This window comes from Arachis ipaensis, chromosome B02 (assembly GCF_000816755.2).
Source record: "Arachis ipaensis cultivar K30076 chromosome B02, Araip1.1, whole genome shotgun sequence".
NCBI classification, from domain to species: Eukaryota; Viridiplantae; Streptophyta; class Magnoliopsida; order Fabales; family Fabaceae; genus Arachis; species Arachis ipaensis.
In genome coordinates, this window is record NC_029786.2 from 102,809,460 (window position 1) to 102,832,888 (window position 23,429).

The 23,429-nt window shown below is 38.2% G+C and overlaps 1 protein-coding gene across 1 annotated transcript in view; it reads left to right on the plus strand.

The window, feature by feature from the left end:
- The window catches only part of LOC107626082, a 30,934-nt gene continuing 8,857 nt past the window's right edge, over positions 1,353-23,429 (plus strand). Inside the window, exons 1-6 of the mRNA XM_016328862.2 lie at positions 1,353-1,699; positions 3,063-3,097; positions 3,409-4,009; positions 4,398-4,713; positions 4,785-4,904; positions 8,512-8,515. Coding sequence (XP_016184348.1) covers positions 3,088-3,097; positions 3,409-4,009; positions 4,398-4,713; positions 4,785-4,904 — 1,047 coding nt within the window. The 5' untranslated portion in view covers positions 1,353-1,699; positions 3,063-3,087 and the 3' untranslated portion in view covers positions 8,512-8,515. The remainder of the gene's footprint in view (positions 1,700-3,062; positions 3,098-3,408; positions 4,010-4,397; positions 4,714-4,784; positions 4,905-8,511; positions 8,516-23,429) is intronic.

A 23,429-nucleotide genomic window follows, 5' to 3' on the forward strand; every position in this document is an offset into this window, starting at 1 on the left:
TATACTAAGATTTATTAATTATTAATTATTAATTATTAGATACGTTTTATAATTTTAAAAAAGTCACGTCACCGTCGAAAGCAAAAAATGTGTCTAGGATAAGCATATGTCAGTGGCTCCCTTGTTTATTAGGATGCTAATGTTCCAGTATTTTGGAGGAATATCTTAGATGTGACTAATTAAATAATAAAGTCTCTACACTCGAGGACAAAAGAAAATTTAGAGACCAATAAAAAATAAACCAATCAAAACAAGTTGTTCTAAATACATGAATCATCGAGTGAAAAAATAGCATGGGAATCTCTTTTCTTATCATTATTTCAGTTTTTATTGCCAATAATAATAAGAGATAATTTTTTAGTACAAGTCTATCTAAAAGAGGTGTCACATAACTCCTGATGTTGTAAGACCGAAAACCAAGAATTTAAACTTGTAAAAGCATCACATGGACATGAACTTCTCAGTTCTCATTTATAAGGGTTGGGCAGGGGTGATTTTTAAAGGACCTTAGAGTTGACGGCTCATCCTTAAACGCTCCTTGCTAAGTATGGAGTGCTGCACACCTTGTGAATTCATTAAATCTGAACTCTTCATTTATTATATTTTATTTGAATGGTCTGGATTTAAGAAGATAACCTATTTTCATTCTATTACGTACACGTTGAGGATAATTTGAAATAAAAAATAATGGACTTGTTGTAACTGTCATGTATTTGCTTTGACTGCGTCGTCATCTGAGAATCATGGCGCCTTCATGGAGACCAGGTTCTTCTACAGAATCAATTTTACGTTCGGAGTTAGCCAACCAGCAGCGGCGATAGACAACGTCTTTCTTTTCTATGGTAGCAATTTTTCGGGCTTTGAAGGCCAATTTATGGTAGAGGTGAAATGGGGTGGGTTCAAGAGCGTCAAAATCTGTGCCTAGACAGAACAATAGTGGAAGAATTCGATCAATTTTTTCTGAGTACTTTTCTGGTGTAAAGATAGTCCTATGTTAAACGAGCGAATTAGTTTTTTTTGTTAGTGTCGGTTTGTTTGTTCAGCCCATGACAAAAAAAATAACAATAATAAATAAATTTAAAAGTTGACCGGGTTAACTGCCGATTAACTTTAAAATGTGTCTAGCAAAAAAATCGGTCAAAAATCGGTCGAACCGGTGAACCGGCAATACCGGCCGTTTTTTTTAAAAGTTTTTCGGTTTAAAAACCCCTTCAAAACAGCGTCGTTTTTGGCCTTTAAAAAAAAAACCTAAATAATCTACCCGAAGCCCAGACACCCAACAAAAGTCCAACACTCCCAATCATCTCTCTCTCTCAAAAAATCAAAGTTGAAAGAACAGAAAGAAACCCTAGCGGACTAGCCGCCGCACCCACCGCAACCACCGCAGCCCCACAGCCCCGCGGAACCCACAGACACTGAATCTCCTCTCCTCTGCTCGAGCGTGCTTTCTCTCTGTTCTCCGGTGTCGCGCCGTTGAAGCTCCGTCGCCGTCGCAGCAGCTGTGTCGCCGTCGTAGGAAGCTCCGTCACCGTCCTAGGAAGCCGTGTCGCCGTTGTAGGAAGCTCCCTCGCCGTCGCGTGGAAACTCTGGCCGTCGCCGTCTCCTCTGTTCAAGCGCTCTCTCTCTCTCTGTGTTTGCCGGCGTGGCCGTCTCCTTTGTCGTCGCCGTCACTCCCCTTCCTCCTCGCCGCCGGGAAACAGTAAGCACTCTGACTCTGAGTGTTGATGCAGGTCCCAATCTTCATATATGCAATTCACTTCACTCGAAAGCATGGCAGCAAAATTTTCATTATTTCTAAAATTGTGAATGAGTACATAGTCTCTTATTTTATGAAACTGGAATAATCCTGTTGATTGTTGATTTATGATTCTAGAATGATTTTCTAAAATGATGATGTTGTTACTGATATGTTGTTGGCTTCTTGTTGATTTTCCGATGATTACTGATTAGTGATGATTAGTGGCTTTGTTTAATTCTGAATTGGAGTTGGATTTAGTTGTGAGTTACTGGTCTGAGTTGCTGAGTTAATAATATTGATTTTGTTGATGTTTGCTTATTCTGAAATTCTGATTTTCTGATATGAGGATGATGTTGCTGGTTTTCTAATGATTACTAATTAGTGATAATTAGTTCCTGTGGGTAGTTGAATTTTGTTAATATTTTTTTGGTGTTGAACATTAGGTGAAATTTTGAATTTTATTAGGTTAGAAATGATCAAATTTAAATATTTGAAACTATATATTAAATTTTTAATTAATATTTAATTAAACCGGTCAAATTTCGGTTGAACTTCGATCGAACCAATGAATCAGTGAATCAGTTATTCTACCGGTTCATTGACCGGTTCGGTTGATCCAAACATAAAATACTTTTATTTTTGTAAATTATTTTTTTTAAAAAATAACTCGAATTTTAAAAAAAATTCAGCCAAATAAAACCTATTGTCTTCTTCAATTTTACCAAGTATTCCAAAACACCCTGGCCATTTTAAAGAAAGCCTTGCTCACTTTTGAAATTGTTTTTCTCTTTTCCACGTCCAAACTAATTTGGATTCTACTAATAAAGGTGCTCCTACTAATTTGTTTTTCCCTTCCCGTATCTTTATATAATCAATGAATCAATCTATATCTTCGTCCTTTTAGATTTTCAGCAAATTTGTTTCCATTTCTATGAAAACTAACAAGGGTCATGCATTACACCATTAGGTAAAAGGGCTGGCCATTTGCATTTAAAGTTTCTCTCATAAAGTCTCACCAACAAACTGTCCTTGTAGAATTTGGACTGTGTCTTTTATTGTTGCTTTCGTGAGCTTGCTCTCTTTTACCCAGTCTCAGTAGCACGGTTATATAATAGAGGTGTTCAACTATATTCCTCTAACTCAAACTATCACACCATTTCTTCCTTTGCCTTCTTTTTTTTTTTCTTCCTCTTCTCTGAACTTTTTCTGTATGTATCTTTCTTTGTTCATTTCTTTTCTTGTTCTTTATAATGTTGTTGTGCTTAAACTTTTCTTGTTCTCTAATTATTCTTTTTACTTTGTATATTGTTGGAATGTTTTGCAGTTGTTTTTGTTCAATATCTATCAAGATGGCAACTGGTGAGTAATATTTTAAATTTAATATTTTCAGTTAAAATGTTTATTTTCGTTGGTCTCCGGAAGAGTGGACCAATAATCAATCTCATGCATGGACCAAAAAGTTACAATCTTCAAAGGTTTTACCTGGTGGCCTATAAATCAAGCAATAACTAATAATTATGAAGGGAAAAATATTAGAATTGTTCTCGTAGCTAATTTTTTTAAGAAATAATAATACTAATTTTTTTTATAATTATTTGTCGTTAATTATTTGACCTGTGATTATCAAATTAACATTTTCTAATACCTATATTCTTTTTTGCATGCATCAGGTAGTATTCCATTATCATTGTCAGGGGCCAATCTTATTGAACAGAATTTTGAGAGGGGTTATGAATTATATGAAGTACTTTTAGACAGAGGATTTCAACAAGAAGAAACTTTAAAACTGAAAAAAATTGATTTCCAGAATGTTTCTATTTATGATCAAGAAACATTATTTTATAAAAGTTCAATTGAATGGAATCATAATAACATAATCAAGGGAGAATATTTTTGCAATGATAACAATGGAAATCAATGTTTTTATTATGAAAACTATGAAAGGTTGGATAGTGCCATTGATCTCAATGTTAGGACTATCAAACAAATCATCATAGAATTCTGTTTAGCATTAGATTGCATTCACAAGAATGGTTACTGTGTTAATGAGTTTTATAAAGATAATTTTGTGCTACGGAAAAGGAGTCATAAGGTGGAAGGATGTCTTGTCAGCTTGGACCTACAGCCAATTCCGCAGATCCGAAGTCATGCACAATGTGCAATCAGAAAGGATTTTGGGAATCTGGCCAAAACAATTAAAAAATGTCTGAGTCAAAATCAATATGCACAAGTGGAGTTACTTTTGCAATTCATCAATGATTTTGGAACAAGGTTAGTATTTGAATAATATTTTAAATGATTATCTTCAAAGATTAAAGTAAACTAGTACTGTTTTAGAGATTTAGTTTACACTTTTAAAATGTGAGGCAGTTTATTTAGTTTTCCTATCTTTTATGTGTGTTTATTTTCTTTTTGAAAATTTTATGCATTCTATGAATATATAATTTTTTTTATGATAATTTATTTTTATTAAGCTTATTTATGAATTTATTATGTTTTATTAAGGACTTGTGTCTATGTTAAAATATTTAGGTTATTGTATCTATTGTCTTTGTTTAGTTTTTCTCTTTGTCCTTATCTTTGTTTAGTTGGGTGTCATCAAAGTTTAAATTTTTATTTTTAATTTTTTTATTTATGTTTAATGATGTTATTTTTGTAGTGACACTTTATGGAGTTTTCCTTCCTTATTGAGCCCTTCGGACAGAATCTATTATTACAACAAAATTGGAAATATATTCCAAGGGTTAGGTGATGATATTCAATCAAAAATAGAAGTTGATTTCATGAAAAAAATTGGACTAGAAGGACAATCTTTTGAGTGGGTTGACAAGGCAAAGAGGAATCAATATCTTATAGCAGTCCTAACATATGATTCAGAAAAAACTGGAGATACTTCAGTAAAATATGAAGATGGATATAGACAATTCATCCGGTTTTGCCAAAATATATCAGCACATGTTAGGAGAACAAATTTGGTAAGGTTTTTATTTGTTTATTTTTGATTATTCTTAATAAAAATTCTAAATATCTATTTTTGTTTTAACAGGGATTTCTGATAGATATTGAGAATCAAATTGATGAAGCACTCACTCAATTGTGTCCAAATTTTTTGGATGTGATGCACCTGGTGCTATACAAACATTATGTTTTCATTGTGAAGAAGTAAGTATTGATAAAGAGAAGAGTGTTTCCCAAAAAAAATAAGAAAAATAGAAGACAAGAGTTTGTATAAAGAAAAAAAAATTTATAAAAAAATAATTATATACCGAAAAAAAATAAGAATTTGTATAAGAAAAATTTTGTTTAATTTTAAATTTTTCCTTTATTTTGACAATGATTTAAATTTAGAAAAATCAAAAATAAAAATATTGTTGAAATATAAAACATTGTGGTCTTTTGTTAAAATTTTGTAACATTTTAAAGAGTTAATAAATATTGTATAGTTATAGTGACAAGAAAAAATATTATATAATTACTAGAAGGAATTATAAGTGTCATTTATTTAAAAAGTATAATGTCTAAATTATTTATAAGTATGAGACAATGTTCAATTCGTCTCTTAAAATTTTAATTCTGTATTTTGACTCTGTATAGTTTAGGATTTATGGTTTTAGTATTTATTATGTAAGGTTTTTAATGATTGAATTATGTGTGTTGTGTAGGATAGCAAGTATAAACTTCAGAGTTTAGACTTTAAGATTTTGGAATTTTAATTTGTAACGAGTCAATTATATTTATCGTTTTGTAATTAAATATAAAACATAATATATAATTATGTAATTTATAATTGAAATTAATTTGTAATTTTATAAGTATGGTTACTATTATTATTATTTTACAATTTTGAAAAACTCTCAAAATTACAATGATAAAAGAAATACTCATCTACCTTCTACCAAAAAAAATTAGCCACGTAACACTTGAAATGTTGCACTTTAATTTTTACTTATACAAGTGGCCTGAGGCATCTCTATAACGGGCATCCCATCCCAAAATAGAGAAAGTTTCAAAGCTCAAAAAGCAATTATAGGAATACTTATGTTTATCTTGCAAAATTATAAGCAAGGGCTTGAAATTGCAACTTTGTCTAATGTGGTATTCTAATTTATATTGGCCATTGCTACGGTGCTTAAGGTAGATTCCTTCATTAGGTGTAGAAAAGTGGTGGCGAAATGTGAGGATGACGCGTGTGAGGGTTAGGCTGACACTCAGTGGCAGATTCTATGCAAAAGCAAAAGGTGCAGTAACTCTTGGGTAATGAAGTTAGATTAATCCACACTTAAATCATTATAATTATGTTAGTGGACTTTTTTGGTGTCGATCCATGACCGTTTTTGTAAGAGGGCAGTTGGTGTACAATATAAAAGGTACAGCATTTTGGGCCTCCGAAAATTTGATAATTCAAAAATAATAATAATAGAAAGAGTAATTTGAATGTCAACCCAAAACAAATATATACACACAAAACATTACCCTACTTTGTGTTATCACCGTTTGAGCCTTTAACCAAACCTTCCCTGCATCATAAGAAATCTTCCGAGGTACTCGTACGGATTTAAATATTTAATTTGAATTTTGAACTAAATTGATAAGCCATTTACAAGGAATAACAATTTCATTTTACTGCTTAAATATGATTTTTAAAACATATTTCTATATATAATTATGTCAAAAAAATATTATTAGTATTGAGACAATTTAACCTATTTTACTTCAATAATTAGACCCCTAAATAACAAGAGTGTTTCCCAAAAAAAATAAGAAAAATAGAAGACAAGAATTTGTATAAAGAAAAAAAAATTTATAAAAAAATAATTATATACCGAAAAAAAATAAGAATTTGTATAAGAAAAATTTTGTTTAATTTTAAATTTTTCCTTTATTTTGACAATGATTTAAATTTAGAAAAATCAAAAATAAAAATATTGTTGAAATATAAAACATTGTGGTCTTTTGTTAAAATTTTGTAACATTTTAAAGAGTTAATAAATATTGTATAGTTATAGTGACAAGAAAAAATATTATATAATTACTAGAAGGAATTATAAGTGTCATTTATTTAAAAAGTATAATGTCTAAATTATTTATAAGTATGAGACAATGTTCAATTCGTCTCTTAAAATTTTAATTCTGTATTTTGACTCTGTATAGTTTAGGATTTATGGTTTTAGTATTTATTATGTAAGGTTTTTAATGATTGAATTATGTGTGTTGTGTAGGATAGCAAGTATAAACTTCAGAGTTTAGACTTTAAGATTTTGGAATTTTAATTTGTAACGAGTCAATTATATTTATCGTTTTGTAATTAAATATAAAACATAATATATAATTATGTAATTTATAATTGAAATTAATTTGTAATTTTATAAGTATGGTTACTATTATTATTATCATTATTTATTTTCTCGGGCTTTACCTTTTTTTTTATGTCAACACCCAACATTTGTTGGACCCAAAAAATGTCATGTCGCATAATTTTTGGATACCTCAAAAAAAGTCTAACAATAAAATATGCTATCGTAATTAAAGTTAAATTATATTTAGAAATTAGAAAAAAAAAACTTTTTTTAGTATTTTGTAATTTGATGATTTTGATCTTTTAATTTTTTATAAAAAATTTGAAGAGTACAGTATATACAAAATAATTATTAGTTAATGAATCATTAAAAGTTTAAAAGAATAGTGAATTTATGAGAAAACAAAACTAAAAGAAATATATATTGGATTTAAAATTAAGGATAATTTATGTTAATAAATTGATTGGAAGTCAAAATTACACCGATGTTCTAAATAAAAATTGGTTACATACATATCCTAAACAGGTTTATATAAATTGAATCAGACAAACTTGATTTTTAGGTATTTATATATAAATTAAATCAGATTGAAACAATTTATTATGCACAAGATATACACAATAAATCGAATACATACATAATAAATAAGTATGAATTAAAATAAAAATTTTATTATAATTAAATATTTATTTTAATTCATATATTAAAATGTTAACAACTTAATATTTAGTTGTATGAATATAAAAAATGAAAATAATAAAACATAAAAGTTATTATTTATATTACAAATTTAAAAAATATATATTTGGAATCAAATTTTTGTATTGACGTTTAAATATCTATATGTTAAAAATATGTGTAAAATAATGGGGTAAAAAACTAAAAATAGGCATGATGACAAACTCTTTTAGGAAAGAGGTGATAATAAATTTCATCTCATTTTTTTTGGCCCCCTTCGTGAAAAGAAGGTGAGACACTCCGAAATGTGAGTTTTGCTTCAAATAAAGTTCTAATACTCACCACATCTTTAGTTGTTGTTATTATTATTATTATTATTATTATTATTATTATTTTTTTTTTGGTTAAGGTAAGGGGCCAGAAGCCCAAACAACAAAAGGAACTACACTAAATTAATCATTCTGGGCCAAGAGGTGCCAGTAATATCACTAAGTACCCAAAGATCGCTCCCTGGAGGAGGGGAATTCCATACCATGAGGCTTTGTTCTTGTGCCGCTCCAAGATTGGCGAGAAAATCTGCACAACCGTTTGCTTCGCGATAAACGTGCTCAATCCTAACTTGCCAACCCCTGTCAAGGAGCTCGCTGATCCTGTAGTAGAGGACCGACCCAGAATTCCTCTTCAAGGAAGGGTTTTTGACACTGTTTACTACTGCACTTGAGTCACAATCAAGCCAAATTCTTCTGAACCCCATCGTCCAGGCTATTTCCAGGCCGGTGTATACCCCCCAAAGCTCAGCAAGGTGTGCGGAACAGACACCCAGATTTCTGGAAAAACCCATGATCCATCTTCCTTCACTATTTCTTAGAATACCACCGCATCCCGCCCTCCTTGGATTATCTTTTACTGCCCCATCTGTGTTAATTTTAATCCAATTACTTTGTGGGGGTTGCCACTTGATACTGATAGTCATTCTCCTGTGAGTATTGGTCCCAACGAGATACTTCTCAAAGGCTTTTTGAATGGTGTTAACATAATCCTGAATAAGATTGTACGCTACCACTGGTCTCTTGAAGGATCTTTGGAATATTTCCATATTTCTCCAATTCCAAATCCTCCAACAAGCAACCATATAGATACTAATCCATTCCGCTTGAATCGAGCAACCCCAATCCTTGTTCAAACACTCATGGAACCAATCAGACGTTGGAATGGAAAAGAACTCCAACGCTAACTCGCTTCTAACCAGCTTTTTCCAGATAACCTTTGCCCCCTCGCAATCTCTCAAAACATGCATAGTGTCTTCAACTTGATTTGTGCAATAATGGCAGAGGGGGGAAGTCCCATACCATTTACTCCTTCTGTAGTTAGTGATCAATCTACCATGTATGGCTTGCCACATGAATATTTTTATTCTTTGAGGGCCGTGCCATTTCCAAATCTTCTTCCACACATTGCTGGTACCAATAGGAGGTTGGATAATAGCTTTATAAGCTTCTCTAACTGAGAATCTTCCATCTGAGGAATTCTTCCATGCTCTGCTATCAGGAGGATCTGAGGGTCTAGGGGCAGGGATGGCTTTAATTAAGGGAATGCACTCTGTCTCAATTACAGAGTTGAGCACCTCCAAGTTCCATTCTCCCTCTGAGTTCACATAATTCTGGGCACTTGCATCCATATCTTCAATTTGCACGTTAGGCCTAATATGGTCCGCAAGGCACCCATCCATGTTAAGCCATTTATCCTTCCAAAATTTGGTATTTTCCCCGTTGCCAATTCTGTGAACAATATTCTCCTCAAAGGTTGGCCATACTTGCTGCAAAGCTCTCCAAAGGTTGGAGCATCCCACTGTAGGGTTATGAGGTCTATTAGTGTCCCCATTACAATACTTATACCATAACACCCTCGCCCACAAAGTGTCAGGATCTTCGTTCAAATTCCAACAAATTTTAAACAAGAAGGCTTGATTCATCACTTCCAGCCTTTTGAACCCCAAGCCTCCAGCATCCTTCGGGAGACAGAGGGTTTCCCAACTAATGAGATGCACCCTGCGGTGATTTTCGTCCGAACCCCAAACAAAATTACGTTGAGCTTTCTCCACTTTGCTGCAAATGCCTTTTGGCAATTTGCTGTGTTGCATCGCAAAATTGGCAATCGGGCCAATAGAAGATTGAGCTAGCACTACCCTTCCCGCTATGGACAAGCTTTTCTGCTTCCATCCCTTGAGTTTATTCTTCACCTTGTCTAGAATGTGCCCATAATTTCTCTTGCTATCCCGTCCCTCCACAATATAAGATCCCAAATACCTTCCAATCTCTTTTGTTTCTTTATAGCCTGCCTCTTTAACAATCATTTCTCTACACTCATTATTCACCTTTTTTGAGAAGAAGATTTGTGTTTTCTGGGCATTGATCACTTGACCCGAGGCCTCACAAAAAATTTCAAGACATTTCTTGATGTTACGAATTTGTCCCTGAGAAGCTTCAGCAAACAACATGATGTCATCGGCAAACATCAAGTGGGATATAAGAGGTCCGTTTCTCCCAACACGGAAAGGAATCCACTGCCCCTCATTTACCATGTCCTCAATCAGATGAGACAGCCTATCGATACATATGACAAAGATATATGGTGAAAGAGGGTCACCTTGGCGGATGCCGCAAGTTGGAGAGAAGACATTAGTTTTTTCCCCATTCCACAAAACTTGAAAGCTGGTCGACCTAATGCAATTCATAATGACACTGATAAGCTCTGGAGGTATTGAGTAATCTTGAAGACATCTCTCAATGAAGTTCCAACTAAGTCTATCATAGGCCTTTTCTAGGTCAATTTTGATCGCCATGTGCCCATGCTTAGCTGCTGACTTCCTCATCGAATGGATGATCTCATGTGCGATAATAATGTTATCTTGAATTTTTCTACCCGGGATAAAGCTAGACTGAGCAGGAGATATACGGTTATTCAAGGTGGTTTTGATCCTATTAGCCAAAATCTTTGTTATGGTCTTGTAAGATACATTACAAAGAGAGATTGGGCGAAATTGATTCACAAACTCAGGGTGGTCCACTTTAGGAATGAGAGTCAGGAGAGTGTTATTCACATCCTTGATGCCGCTTGGGTTCCTCCATGAGTCCAATACAAAATTAATGACACTGCTTCCAACTACCTGCCAATTTTCTTTAAAGAATCCTGCCGGGAGTCCATCATCTCCGGGAGCTTTGAGGGATCCCATAGCAAAAATTGCATCCTCAATTTCCTTTTTGTTGACGAATTGACTCAGGTTGTGTATCTCCCCATCTTCCATCGGGGGGTAGAAGGTTGTGGTGTTGATCACACTATTTCTTCTAGGGTATTTGTCCTGGAAAAGGTTTTGGAAATACTGACAAACATGACTTTTTAGAGCTTCGTGGTCTTCCATCCAGACCCCACTATCATCCCTCAGCTTTAAAATCTTGTTCCTCCTCCTCCTAATGATGGTTTTGGTGTGGTAATATCGCGTGTTGCGGTCCCCTTCCACAATCCAGTTCTCCCTCGATTTTTGGAGCCAAAACGTTTGCTCCCTATCAAGAATAGCTTCTAGCTCGCCATTGAGCCTTTCCTCCAAACTATCCAAAAATTCACTCTTCCCATATCTGGGTGAGTTTTGGATGCCTCGAAGCCTGTTCAAGATGGTTCTTTTTTGCTTAAACAGATGCCCAAAATTATCCCGATTCCACAATTTAATTTTTTCCACAAAAGAGCTGATGGCACTAGTCAAATGGTGGTTGCCGAGCCAGGCTTGTCTAATAAAGGGTTGGAAGTCATGGTGTTGCATCCACATAAACTCAAATCTGAATGGTTTTTCCCTAGGGTGATTGTGCGTACCTTTGCATTTAATGAGGATAGGGTGATGATCCGACCTAACCCTTGGCAAAGTATCTACCACCGCTTCCTGGAATCTGAGTCTCCAATCCACATTGCACAAAGCTCTGTCCAGACGTTTGAAAATACGCTCCCCATTTTGCCAAACTGGTCCTCTCCAAGTAAATTTTGTGCCATTAAAACCCAAATCAATAAGACTGCAACGGTCAATCCACTCTGTAAACCTCCTAATTTGAGCTTTATCTGGAGGAGCCCCACCCTTTTTCTCATCTATTCTTCCAATATCATTGAAGTCTCCACAAAGTAACCAGGGGCCTTGGACTGTGTCTGCAATGTCGCTAATGAAGCTCCTAATTTCTCTTCTCTTGGTCTCCTGAGGACTAGCGTATACCACGGTTAGATTCCAATGCTCCATACCATTCTCAATCTGAACGTGCAAGGCTTGGTTATGCCTGCTAATTTCTTGAATGTGAAAATTTGGGTTATTCCACAAAAGCCAGATCCCTCCAGAGAAGCCTTGGGCATCCACCGTCAGATGAAAATTGAAGCCACAATTCTGAATAGATCTCTTTGCTACTTCTCCGCCACACTTGGTCTCCTGAATCGCAACCAAGTCAGGTTTAAATTGCTGAGTATATTCCTTTAATGTTTTTGCAAAGCTTGGGCCAGCAGCCCCTCTAGCATTCCAAGAAAAAATGATCATTAAGACTTATTTTTAAAGAAGCCCAAAGCTTCAAGGATCCAAAATTCAGAGACAAGTTAAACCATGATTGGCCCAACTAGGCCATGTGCACATCGTTCCCCTTCGGGGCTTCTCTTTTTCCCCATTCCACTATTGTCGTAGTCCCTTCGGCCATGACTTCGTCCAGATCCGAGCCCGAAAGGAAAGGTTGCCTTGGGTCTGGGGGTTTTGGATCCATACAAAGGTCCACTTGGGTCTCCAACACCATATGAGTGTCAGATGTCTCTAAAGATTGAGACACATGCGATAAGATTGGGCTGGGGGTAGGGTCAGAAATGGGGGCTATAATATGGGCTTGATGGGTCATGGGCTGTCTTAGGGACAGTTGAGGGGTTGGCTGTGATGAGGCTGGAGTAGCTTGGTGGTGTTGTTGTGAATAAGTTGGGCTTTGGGGTTTGCGTTTGGATGATTGGGCTAGGTTTGGATGGTCAGAAGGATATTCATCATTGATCTGCACTGAAGTGGTAGCCTTGGCCTTTCTCATTTGGGAACCTGTTAGAAATTCCTTCGAAACAATCTCAGCCTGCTTCCTAACAGGGGACACATTGTTTTTCTGAAGACTGCCTTGATCATGCATTGGTTGGTCCCCTTTGTCCTTTTCTGCCAGAATCTCGTACCTTCCTTTTTCCTCCACTGCCTCTATTTTGTCTCTTTCGCTTTTATGCTTCGACCCACTACTTATGTTGGAGGTGTCCTTATTAGTGGGTGTTCTTCTTGTCCTTTTCTGCTTTTGTACTATCATCCATACACCAAAATTTTGGCTTGTTACAATGACTTCTTTACCCTTGTCGTTACATTTCCCTCCTTCTTTGTTCATAGGATCAGCCTGCATCTCTTCCGTCGGAGTATTCTTTTCTGCTTCTTGATGCTGCACTTCTTTAGCCTTTCCTCCCTTACCTTCTTGATTGGTATTAGCCATGCAACTATCACTCACATGGCCAAACCTTCCACAACTGAAGCATACCATATGCAGGCCCTCATATTCTATGTAGAATCTTTTTCCATTCACCAAGTAGGAGGCTTCCAAGGGCTTGCTCAAGTCTAGTTCAACACAGAGTCTCGCGAACTTACCCCGGGATTGATTCGCTGTGTTCATGTCGACTTTAAGCGTCTTACCAATCTGATCACCTACTGTCCCCAGGAAACGCTTGTCGTAGTATTCAATGGGAAGGTCTGGGAGCCTAATCCAAGCTGCCACCTTATTGATGGTAGTTCCGAAGGGGTTGAAGTCTGGGGTCCAACTTCTTATCGTTAGATAATGATCGAAAAGTAGCCAGGGACCTCCTTCCATCACATGCCAGTAATCTTCTTCATTAAACAATCTCACCACATAGAAGTCATTACCAACATCGATGAGGTCCATGCCTCCTGACTTGGCCCACATGGTGTCTAACCTTCTTTTCAGCACTCCATACGTAATCTGCCTCCCCAGGAGTTTCACTATCAACGTGTGTTTCCAAGGCTTCTCTAACCTTTTCTTCTCTGTTTTATTAACTGTAATACTGATGGTGCCGTTAGGGAGTCTTTCAACAGAAATTGATGGTTGACGGTTGGCCTCCTTTCTCTCCTTCTTTAGAGCGTCTCTTTGCATCTGGCTCATATTGAAAAGCTCTTCCATCGGTATTTGCTCTTCCGTTTCCTCTTCAGAATCATCTGATGAACTCCTATCAGAGTCAGACTCTTCGTCATCCGATCTTGGTTCTGCACTTCCATTCATAACAAGATCGGCATACGTTCTTCTTTTGCCATTAGTTCCCACAAAAGACGTTTTCTCGCACATCCACTCCTCTTCTCTAGCTATCCTTGATGTCTCCCCTTTAAATTCTCCTCTGTCATTACGGAGTTTCTTTTTGCTTCGTTGCAGTTGATCCGCTTCTTCAGCGGTAGTTACCGGTGAATTCATGGGAAGGGTTTTTCGATTCCAGTGTCCTACGATTCCAGTGGCTGGTCAAGTGTAATATGACCTTCATTATTATTATTATTATTATTATTATAGCCCAAATAGGAATAAGGCAGCACCCCAATTTATTTTTGTTGAATGAATAACCTAGGTTCAAAAAAATTTTATTGGACTTGAAATAGAAATAACCCAAACATTTAATCACAATAATTAACATAAAATAATACTTATCTCATAAATCAGTTTCAGCCTGCTGTCTCTTCTTTTGTTCAGAATTACTGTTTCTTGGGGAACAACTCTACACACGTCCACCAATTCTCTACTCCACGTTACTTCACCATGAAAGAAAAATTTTTCCTTTCATCAAGATAGCACTGCCCATATTTCTTTTGATTTATGGTGCAGAGAGGTAGACCTACCTGTATGTGTATGCTACTGAATGGGACCCATCCTCCTCTCAGATTGTACTATACGATTGTCGCCTCTTTTTCTACAAAGATCACATTTATTTATACTTGCCTGCTTTTTACCATCTGATCTTGTTTTTACAGAGTTTCATTCATCTATCATCTTGTTTGAAATTGCAAAATGAAAAAAGAATTGGCAAAAAGTTGTTATATCCAAATGAAAGGAGTCAAAATTAGAAGCTAATAATCTGCAACCAAAAGCAAAAAGACTTTATGTTTTTTGGTAAACTATAAAATAGTATCCGAAAATGTACTTAATTTACATAATTGACAAAAATAATTTAAAAAAATGTGAATGATAAATAAATTATAAAAGATTAAAAATGTGACTAAAAGAATTAGATATTAAATATATTCTAAATAAAAATTTTATGGTTTTTATAAATAAAATACAAATTTTTTTATCAATTATAAAAATTATAATATTTATTAATTATTTTTTGTTAATTTTCAAATTAACAGTTTATTTATCATTCGTATTTCATGGAATATTTTTGTCAATGATATACACTTTCCTGTACCATTTTAAGATTTTACCTTACAAATGTTAGTGCATACATATTTTGTTCTGTAGCCATGGATAAATCACCCATGCTGCACGAACTTGAAAACCTTAACAAAATTTAATAGTTTATGGAATATAAATGTCGATAATTTTTATACTCAAATAAAATATCAAAAATCAAAATGATCAAGATTAAAATTTTAATTTTAGATTTTGGTTCGTCCGAACACTGGGGAGGCCGAGCTTAAGCGCTTCCGAGTGGATTGACACCGAGGAGGAAGAGCTTGACGTCGGCCGGAAGTCAAACACCGCGGCGGGAATACCTGCACAAGATACTCCGACGCTCAAGTCAGTATTGATTCACAGTGAGTGAGTTAAGAGAAAAGAGTGAGAGAATGAGAGTGATAGAACCTGAGACCTAGCCAAGCATATTAGCTAGGTTTTATAGAAGTTGTCTTCTGCCCGTTAGTGGATAAGTCCTAGTTTATAGGTTAGTTGAGATATTCTGTTTTGGTGCTATAAACTAGTTGAGCATGTTTCCTATTTTCAGTTGAGTGATGCTGTTTCGGTCCTGATCACGTGCCGAGATTTTCGGACGGCTGATACGGGACCGAGCTTTATGATGCACGTGTCTTTTTATTTGAATGGGTGAGGCCGAGCTTATCTGCTATTGTTCCGAGCTTGTTTATCGTGACGTCAGCTTCGGATATTTGTGTGCCGAGTATTTCGGGCGACCGAGGATGCAGGTAACGTATCATAGCCCCCAAGCTTGCCTTGGTTTGGACAAGACTAAGGCGAGCTTTGTATACTTCGGATGGCAAAATCCTCGGTCGCTTGGTTTATTATGCGTGCTCCTTACAGCCCCCGAGCTTGTCTTAGTTTTGGCGCATTGGTGTTTTGAAATGGTTTGTGGCATTTATTGCCTGCGTTGTTCTTCGTGTGGTAATGAATGATTGATTTGATTGCATTGTAAGTTTCGAGGAGCCCCTGACCGTTTGATCTGCTGAGCGTTGATCGTGGGCTTTCTAAGGGTGTAGATCAGAGGGAAACGTTTCATATGTAACTTCCTTTCCACTATGTAATAAACGTGCTCCCCTTCCCTAATATTTTTCCTTTTTGTGCTGGGTGCTTCTGCGTTTTCGGAGAAAATGAGTAAGAAAGGTGAGTGTTGATTCATCTTTTTGCTGCTTCTCTCTTCTTCTCTTACTTTTGACTTTCTGCTCCCTGTTCATATGGAAGTTAAAATGTCTAATGAGGGTGAGGGGGGTTTATATAGTTGGGTTGATTCTAGGGTTAAGGAGTATGTGTCTCAGTTCAGTGATGAAGAGTCTGTTGATATGCTGGGTTCGAATGTTTGGGTCAGGAGTGGTAGTGATATAAGGATAGAGATACTTCCCTGTGGTGTTGATGACCGGGTTTTTCATTCTCGTGATGATTGGGCTTACTTTTATATGTACAGCTGCCTTTTTACTGAATTGGGAGTTAGGGTCCCTTTTACTGATTTTGAATGTGGTGTGCTTTATTGGTTGAATTGTGCTCCGAGTCAACTTCACCCAAACTCCTGGGGGTTCGTTAGGGCTTTTGAGGTGTTGATGGAATTCCTTGAGCATCCGCCCTCTCTTCGGTTGTTTTTCTCCTTGTTTCAAGCTAAAGGGGTTAACCGAGGTCTCTGGGTTAATCTAAGTAGTTACCCTCGTCGCGCTATTTTTGGCCTCTACAAGTCTTCTTTTAAGGACTTTAAAACCATGTATGTTAAAGTGAGGAGTGTACCCGAGGAGTTTCCTTTTTATTTAACTGAGTTTCTTGTTGAGAAGTTCCCTTTGTCTTGGTGTTCCGAGCCTGTGCAAGCTTTAGACGTGGATGATAGGTCGGTTGATGATCAACTTGTGATGGAGTTTCTGTTTGAGAAGTTGGGCCCAAAGGGGTTGCTATCTGTGTCTGAATTGTTAAAATGGGATTCTGATAGAGAGGCGGTTCTGAGATATCTAGGTAAATTAGTTGTTTTTAGCTTAGTTTGTTGTTTTGTCCTTGTCTGCTCTTACCTTGTTGGCTTTTTGGTGCAGGTGAGAAGGTGCCTACGATTACTACTGCTGGCTTGAAATCATTCTTCAATCAGCGGAAGAAGGCTGAGAAGGAGAGCTCGGCTACTAATGCTGATAAAGGCCCTGTGATTCAGTCCGAGGCTGCTCTTAAGTCTAAGCGAAAGAGGGGTTTTGCAAAAGAAAAAATTGCTGAGGCTTTCCTGAAGGAAGGGGAGTCTTCTGTGGAGCTTCAGCGAGTGGAGTCTGCTTATGAGTCTCAAAAAAGACTGCATGGCTATTCGGAAAATGTTCATTGTCGTTCATTATGGGGAAAATTGTATCCTTTTTCTGTCATGGCTGATGAGCTTTGTTGCTTCCCGGATGATATGAAGATGATCGAGGATGTCGGCCATGTAGGAGTGAGCCGTTTTATGCAGGTGAAGGTTGTATTTTGTCTTGGTGTGCGTTTGTTATATTGTGTTTGATGTTCTTTGTTTTTGTTTCTAGGTGATTGGTGCACGTATGGTAGCTGTTGGTCGTGCTCAAGAGCTGGTTTTGGAGAGAGAACACAAGTCTGCTCTGGATGTTGCTGAGCTTTCTTCAGCTTTGGAGAAGAAGGAGAAAGCTATTACGGAATTGTCCTCCTCATTAAAGTTGAAGGAGTCCGAGCTTGCTGAGGAAAAACGTCTTCACCTCTCTTGTGCTGAGGAGATGAAGACTGTTCAGGCCGACAATGATCGCTTGGGGTCAAGGGTGAAGGAGTTGCAGACTGAGGTTTATGAGTCGTATGCACAAGGCTTTGAGTGCGCTGTTTCTCAAGTGCGGGTGTTATTTCCTGGATCAGATGCGGACATGCTTGATGCAACTAAAGTGGTTGTGAACGGGCAGCTTGTGGATGATGGTGCTGCTGCTTCAAATGATAGCGGGGAGTCTAGCATTGGCGATAAGGCAGACTAGGCCTTTAGTATTTGATTATTTTGTACATTTGTAGCCTCTTTTGAACTTTGTGGCTGTCTGTCTTGAACTTTGTTTTTGAATATTTGGCGGTAATGTTTTGGGTACCAAGTGTATAACTTGGTTGTGGTACTTTTTGTTTTCCGAGCCTATAGCTCGGCTTGGTGATGACTTATCTTATAAAATTTGATTTTTTGGATAAACTCATGATTGTGTGTTGGAAGTAATCGTATGTATCGAAGATGGCCAAAGCTATTCTCTATTTAAGTGAACTTGTTGGAAATGAGAGTAGATGTTCTAATGTAGAACTTGTATAATGGAAGCGCGTTAGGTTTTGTTTAAATGACTTGGTGATATTGTTTGTCTGTACTTCCTCCGAGCAGTATGCTCGGCATGCGCATGTTGTATTCCGAGTATGAAGCTCAGATCAGTTTAATTAGATAAACTTTGACTTATTCTTATGCTGGTAATTTTTCGAGGAATATGCTCGGCTCATGATGTTTAGGGTTCCGAGGCTTATGCTCTGATAGTTTGGAGTGTTTTCTAACTGAAATGTATGCTAACTGTCAAAATGAGAACATTAAGTCGTATGGATACAATGATTTGTTGCGTCCGGCCTCGTTAAAACCCTTTCCGAGTAAAACCCTTGTGTTTTGGGAAAAAACCGTCGGAGGGAAAAAGAGTACCATCATTCGCTTATTACACAGGCTGTGTCACGATTGATATTCCCTTAGAGAGGAGATGTTCCATGTTCCCGGGAGTTGCTCTCCTCTAAGGGTTTCTAATTTGTAAACTCCCTTTCCGAGGTTTTGGAGAACTCGGAAAGGACCTTCCCAATTTGCCGCTAATTTGCCATGTGCTGGTGGTTTCCGTGCATCCTCTGTTCGTCTGAGTACAAGGTCTCCATTGTTGAAAGACCTGTGGACTACTCTTTTGTGGTGTCTTTGCTCTAGGTATCATTTTCTGGCTCGCTGCTTTATGGCAGAGATGTCTCTGTCTTCTTCTACGAGGTCCAGTTCAGCTGACCGAGCTTGTTGATTGTTTGGTTGGTTATAGAGCTCGGTCCTTAACGTTGGGACGCTGACCTCTACTGGAATGAGCGCTTCTGCGCCATATACCAATTTGAAGGGAGTTTCCCCTGTGGCAGATTGGATGCTGGTGTTGTAACTCCATAGAATTTCTGGAATGAGGTCGGCCCACTCCCCTTTAGCTTCGCCGAGTTTTTTCTTTAATCCCTGCAAGATAATTCTGTTAGCTGATTCAACTTGTCCGTTAGTTTGCGGGTGCTCTACTGAGCTGAAGTGATGTTTGATGTTAAAGTTTGTCAGAAAGGCGGCGAGCTTATGGTCTGTAAATTGTCTTCCGTTATCTGAGATTATTTCTCTTGGGATACCGAATCTGCATATGATATTTTTCCATAGAAAAGATCGCACTTTTTCTGATGTTATGTGTGCTAGTGGTTGTGCTTCTATCCACTTGGAGAAATAATCGATTGACACTAAGAGGAACTTTACCTGGCCTGGCGCTTTCGGAAAGGGTCCGAGGATATCCAATCCCCACCTATCGAAAGGCCAGCTTACCTCTATGGTATGGAGCTCCTCGGCTGGGGTCTCTGAGAGGGTGGCATGCTTTTGACAATTGTCACATGCTTTGACTTTTGTGATGCAATCCTATGCTCGGAGTTGTCTGAAGATTTCTACTAGGTCGTCACAGTGTGACCTCTGCATTGGTGTTTTTGCTACCATGTCATCTACGTATACCTCCATATTGCGGCCTATCTGTTGTTGGAACACTTTGTCCATTAGCCTTTGATATGTCGCACCTGCATTCTTTAGGCCGAAGGGCATTACCTTGTAACAAAAATTCCCATGTTCTGTTATAAAAGCTGTTTTGCTTTGGTCTTCTGGGTGCATTAGAATCTGGTTATAGCCAGAGTATGCATCCATAAAACTCAAAGCTTTATAACCAGAGGCGTTATCAACTAATTTATCAATGCAAGGCAGTGGATATGCATCTTTGGGGCAAGCTTTATTTAAATTTGTGAAGTCGACGCACATGCGCCATTTACCTGAGCTCTTCCTTACCATTACCACGTTGGACAACCATGTGGTGAAGCGAATCTCTCTGATGAAACCTGCATTGAGGAGCTTCTGGGTTTCTTCGAGTGCTGCTTGTTTTTTCTCTTCTCCGAGGTTCCTTTTCTTTTGTGCAACTGGTCGGATTGTTTTGTCGATTGCTAGCTTGTGGCAGATGACTTCGGGGTTGATTCCGGGCATGTCGTCTGGTGTCCATGCAAAAAGGTCGGCGTTTTGACGCAGTATGTGAATGAGTCTTGCTCGGTCTGCTCCTTCTAATGCCTCTCCCACATATGTACATTGTTTGTCGTCTGTTGTTAGTGTTATTTGTTGAAGATTGTCCATTGGCCGAGGTCTTTCGCCGAGGTCTTCCCTTGGGTCTAGATCGGCTAGTGTTGCTGAGTTGGCCGTCGTGTGGATTGCTTGAACCTGGGGCCGAGCTTCCTGTTCTGTTTGGACTGGTTTTAGACCAGCGTTGTAACACTGCCGAGCTTCCTGATGGTCGGCGTACACCGTAGCGATCTTGTTTTCCTGCACTGGGAACTTGACACACAGGTGTAATGTGGACACCACTGCCCTGAATATGTTCAGTGCGGGTCTCCCAAGTATAATATTATAAGGGCTGTAACAGTTTACTATTAAATATTGAATATCAATTGATTTTGACATAGGGATCTCTCCCATTGTGGTCTTTAGCCATATGTGCCCCATGATCGGGACTCTCTCTCCGGAGAACCCAATTAGCTCTCCAGAGGAGGGTTGTATCAATTTCTCTGATAATTTCATTTTGGTAAAAGTAGAGTAAAATAAAACGTCAGCACTACTACCTGGATCTAATAATGTTTTTCTTACCACCAGCTCTCCGACCTGGATGGAAATTACCATGGGGTCGTCGAGGTTAGGGCTTGCCGATTTGAAGTCTGTTTGGTTGAAGGATATTGTGACGTCTGGCTCTTTGTCCTTCCTTGGTTGTATGGTTCCTTCGATTGCCAGCATTGCTCTATAGCTTCGCTTCCTGGCCGAGCTTGTTCCTCCTCCGCCTGCGAATCCTCCCGATATGTGGTTGATGACTCCTCTTGGTGGATCAGGAGCCGCCTTCTCTTTTTTGTCGTCGGTGACTGCTCGCTCATATTCTACTCTGTCTGAGTTTCTGCCCTTCCGGGTCTCAATGTATTTGTCCAGGAGCCCTTGGCGTGCTAGCCTTTCCAGGAGGTCCTTTGCCACGATGCAGTCATCCGTAGTATGACCGAACTTCCGGTGGAAGGCACAATGCTTTGTCTTGTCCACGAACCGTTGATCATGGTAGTTTCCTGCTCGGGCTGGTGGCTTTATGATTTTGGCGTTGAGGATTTCTCTGATAATGTGCTCTCTTCTGGTGTTGAATCTGGTGTATGTGTTGTACTTTGACGCGGGCTTGGGAGGTTTCTTGGTGTCCCTGTTGCCTGGCGATCTGGAAGTCCTTTCCTCATCTCTCCGATGTGGCTGTTTGTCTGATTTTTGGGCTTCTCGGAGTTCTTCAATCTCCATTTGCCCAGCCGCCCTTTCTCGGAATTCCTCTAGCGTCTTTGGTTTTGTTATGGCAATGGTCTCCCGAAATTTGCCAGGCCTGAGGCCGGCCTTAAGAGCGTGCAGGTGAACGGCTGGGTCCAAGTCTTGGATCTCCATAGTGGCGTCAGCGAATTTGGTCATGTAGTCTTTCAGACTCTCGTGCTGACCTTGTTTGATGGTGCCGAGAAAGTCCGAGCCATGTACATAGATTCTTGATGCAGCAAAGTAATCAATGAATGATCTGGCGAGGTCTTCAAAGGAGGAGATCGAACCTGCAGAAAGTTTAGAAAACCAGAGTAACGCAGCACCATCTAGGTAAGTGGGAAATGCTCGACAGAGGACGGGCTCATTGTTCGGGCCGTTGAAGAACATCATCGATTGGAACTTCTTCACATGGGCTCGGGGGTCGCCGAACCCCTTGTACGGCTCCAGCGCGGTGGGCAGCGTAAAGTTTTTTGGCATCTGGTAATTCGTGATCTCCTCGGAGAAAGGGTTGTCGAGGGTGAGCTTTTCCTTTGGCGGGACGATGTTTAAAGGGTCCGTCGCACTTTGAGCCGAGCCTTTGGAGTTCTCTCCATTGTTTTGCGTTGAGAGCTCGGCTATCCTTCGTACCTCCGCCTGAAGCTCAGCGATTTGAGCCAGGAGGTCGTCCTGTGAGAGTTGTGGATTTTCCTTGTCAGCCATGTCCGAGGATCGGGAATCCTGCAAAACAAAGTAGAAGACTAAACGAAGGAAAAGATGGGGTTAGATGTACTCCGGGCCCCACGGTGGGCGCCAAGTGGTTCGTCCGAACACTGGGGAGGCCGAGCTTAAGCGCTTCCGAGTGGATTGACACCGAGGAGGAAGAGCTTGACGTCGGCCGGAAGTCAAACACCACGGCAGGAATACCTGCACAAGATACTCCGACGCTCAAGTCAGTATTGATTCACAGTGAGTGAGTTAAGAGAAAAGAGTGAGAGAATGAGAGTGATAGAACCTGAGACCTAGCCAAGCATATTAGCTAGGTTTTATAGAAGTTGTCTTCTGCCCGTTAGTGGATAAGTCCTAGTTTATAGGTTAGTTGAGATATTCTGTTTTGGTGCTATAAACTAGTTGAGCACGTTTCCTATTTTCAGTTGAGTGATGCTGTTTCGGTCCTGATCACGTGCCGAGATTTTCGGACGGCTGATACGGGACCGAGCTTTATGATGCACGTGTCTTTTTATTTGAATGGGTGAGGCCGAGCTTATCTGCTATTGTTCCGAGCTTGTTTATCGTGACGTCAGCTTCGAATATTTGTGTGCCGAGTATTTCGGGCGACCGAGGATGCAGGTAACGTATCAGATTTTATTTTAAATTTATAAAAGATTGTATTTTTAATTTTCTACATATATTTTAAATATTCGTAATATGAAAAATTCAAATATTATTTAAACTCTTCATATCATAAACTTTTAAAGTACATATTATTTATGAATTCAAAAAAAAATATCCTGTGAAATAACTTAATAACACAACTTCACCTTACTAACCTCACCTTATAACACAACAAACAAAAAAGCACATTATTTAGTAATCCACAGAAAAAATTTTATTTTCAATACCATTTTAAAAAGTATACGGTTATTTTTAATTTTTTTTAATTATTTTGAATAATTTAGTCA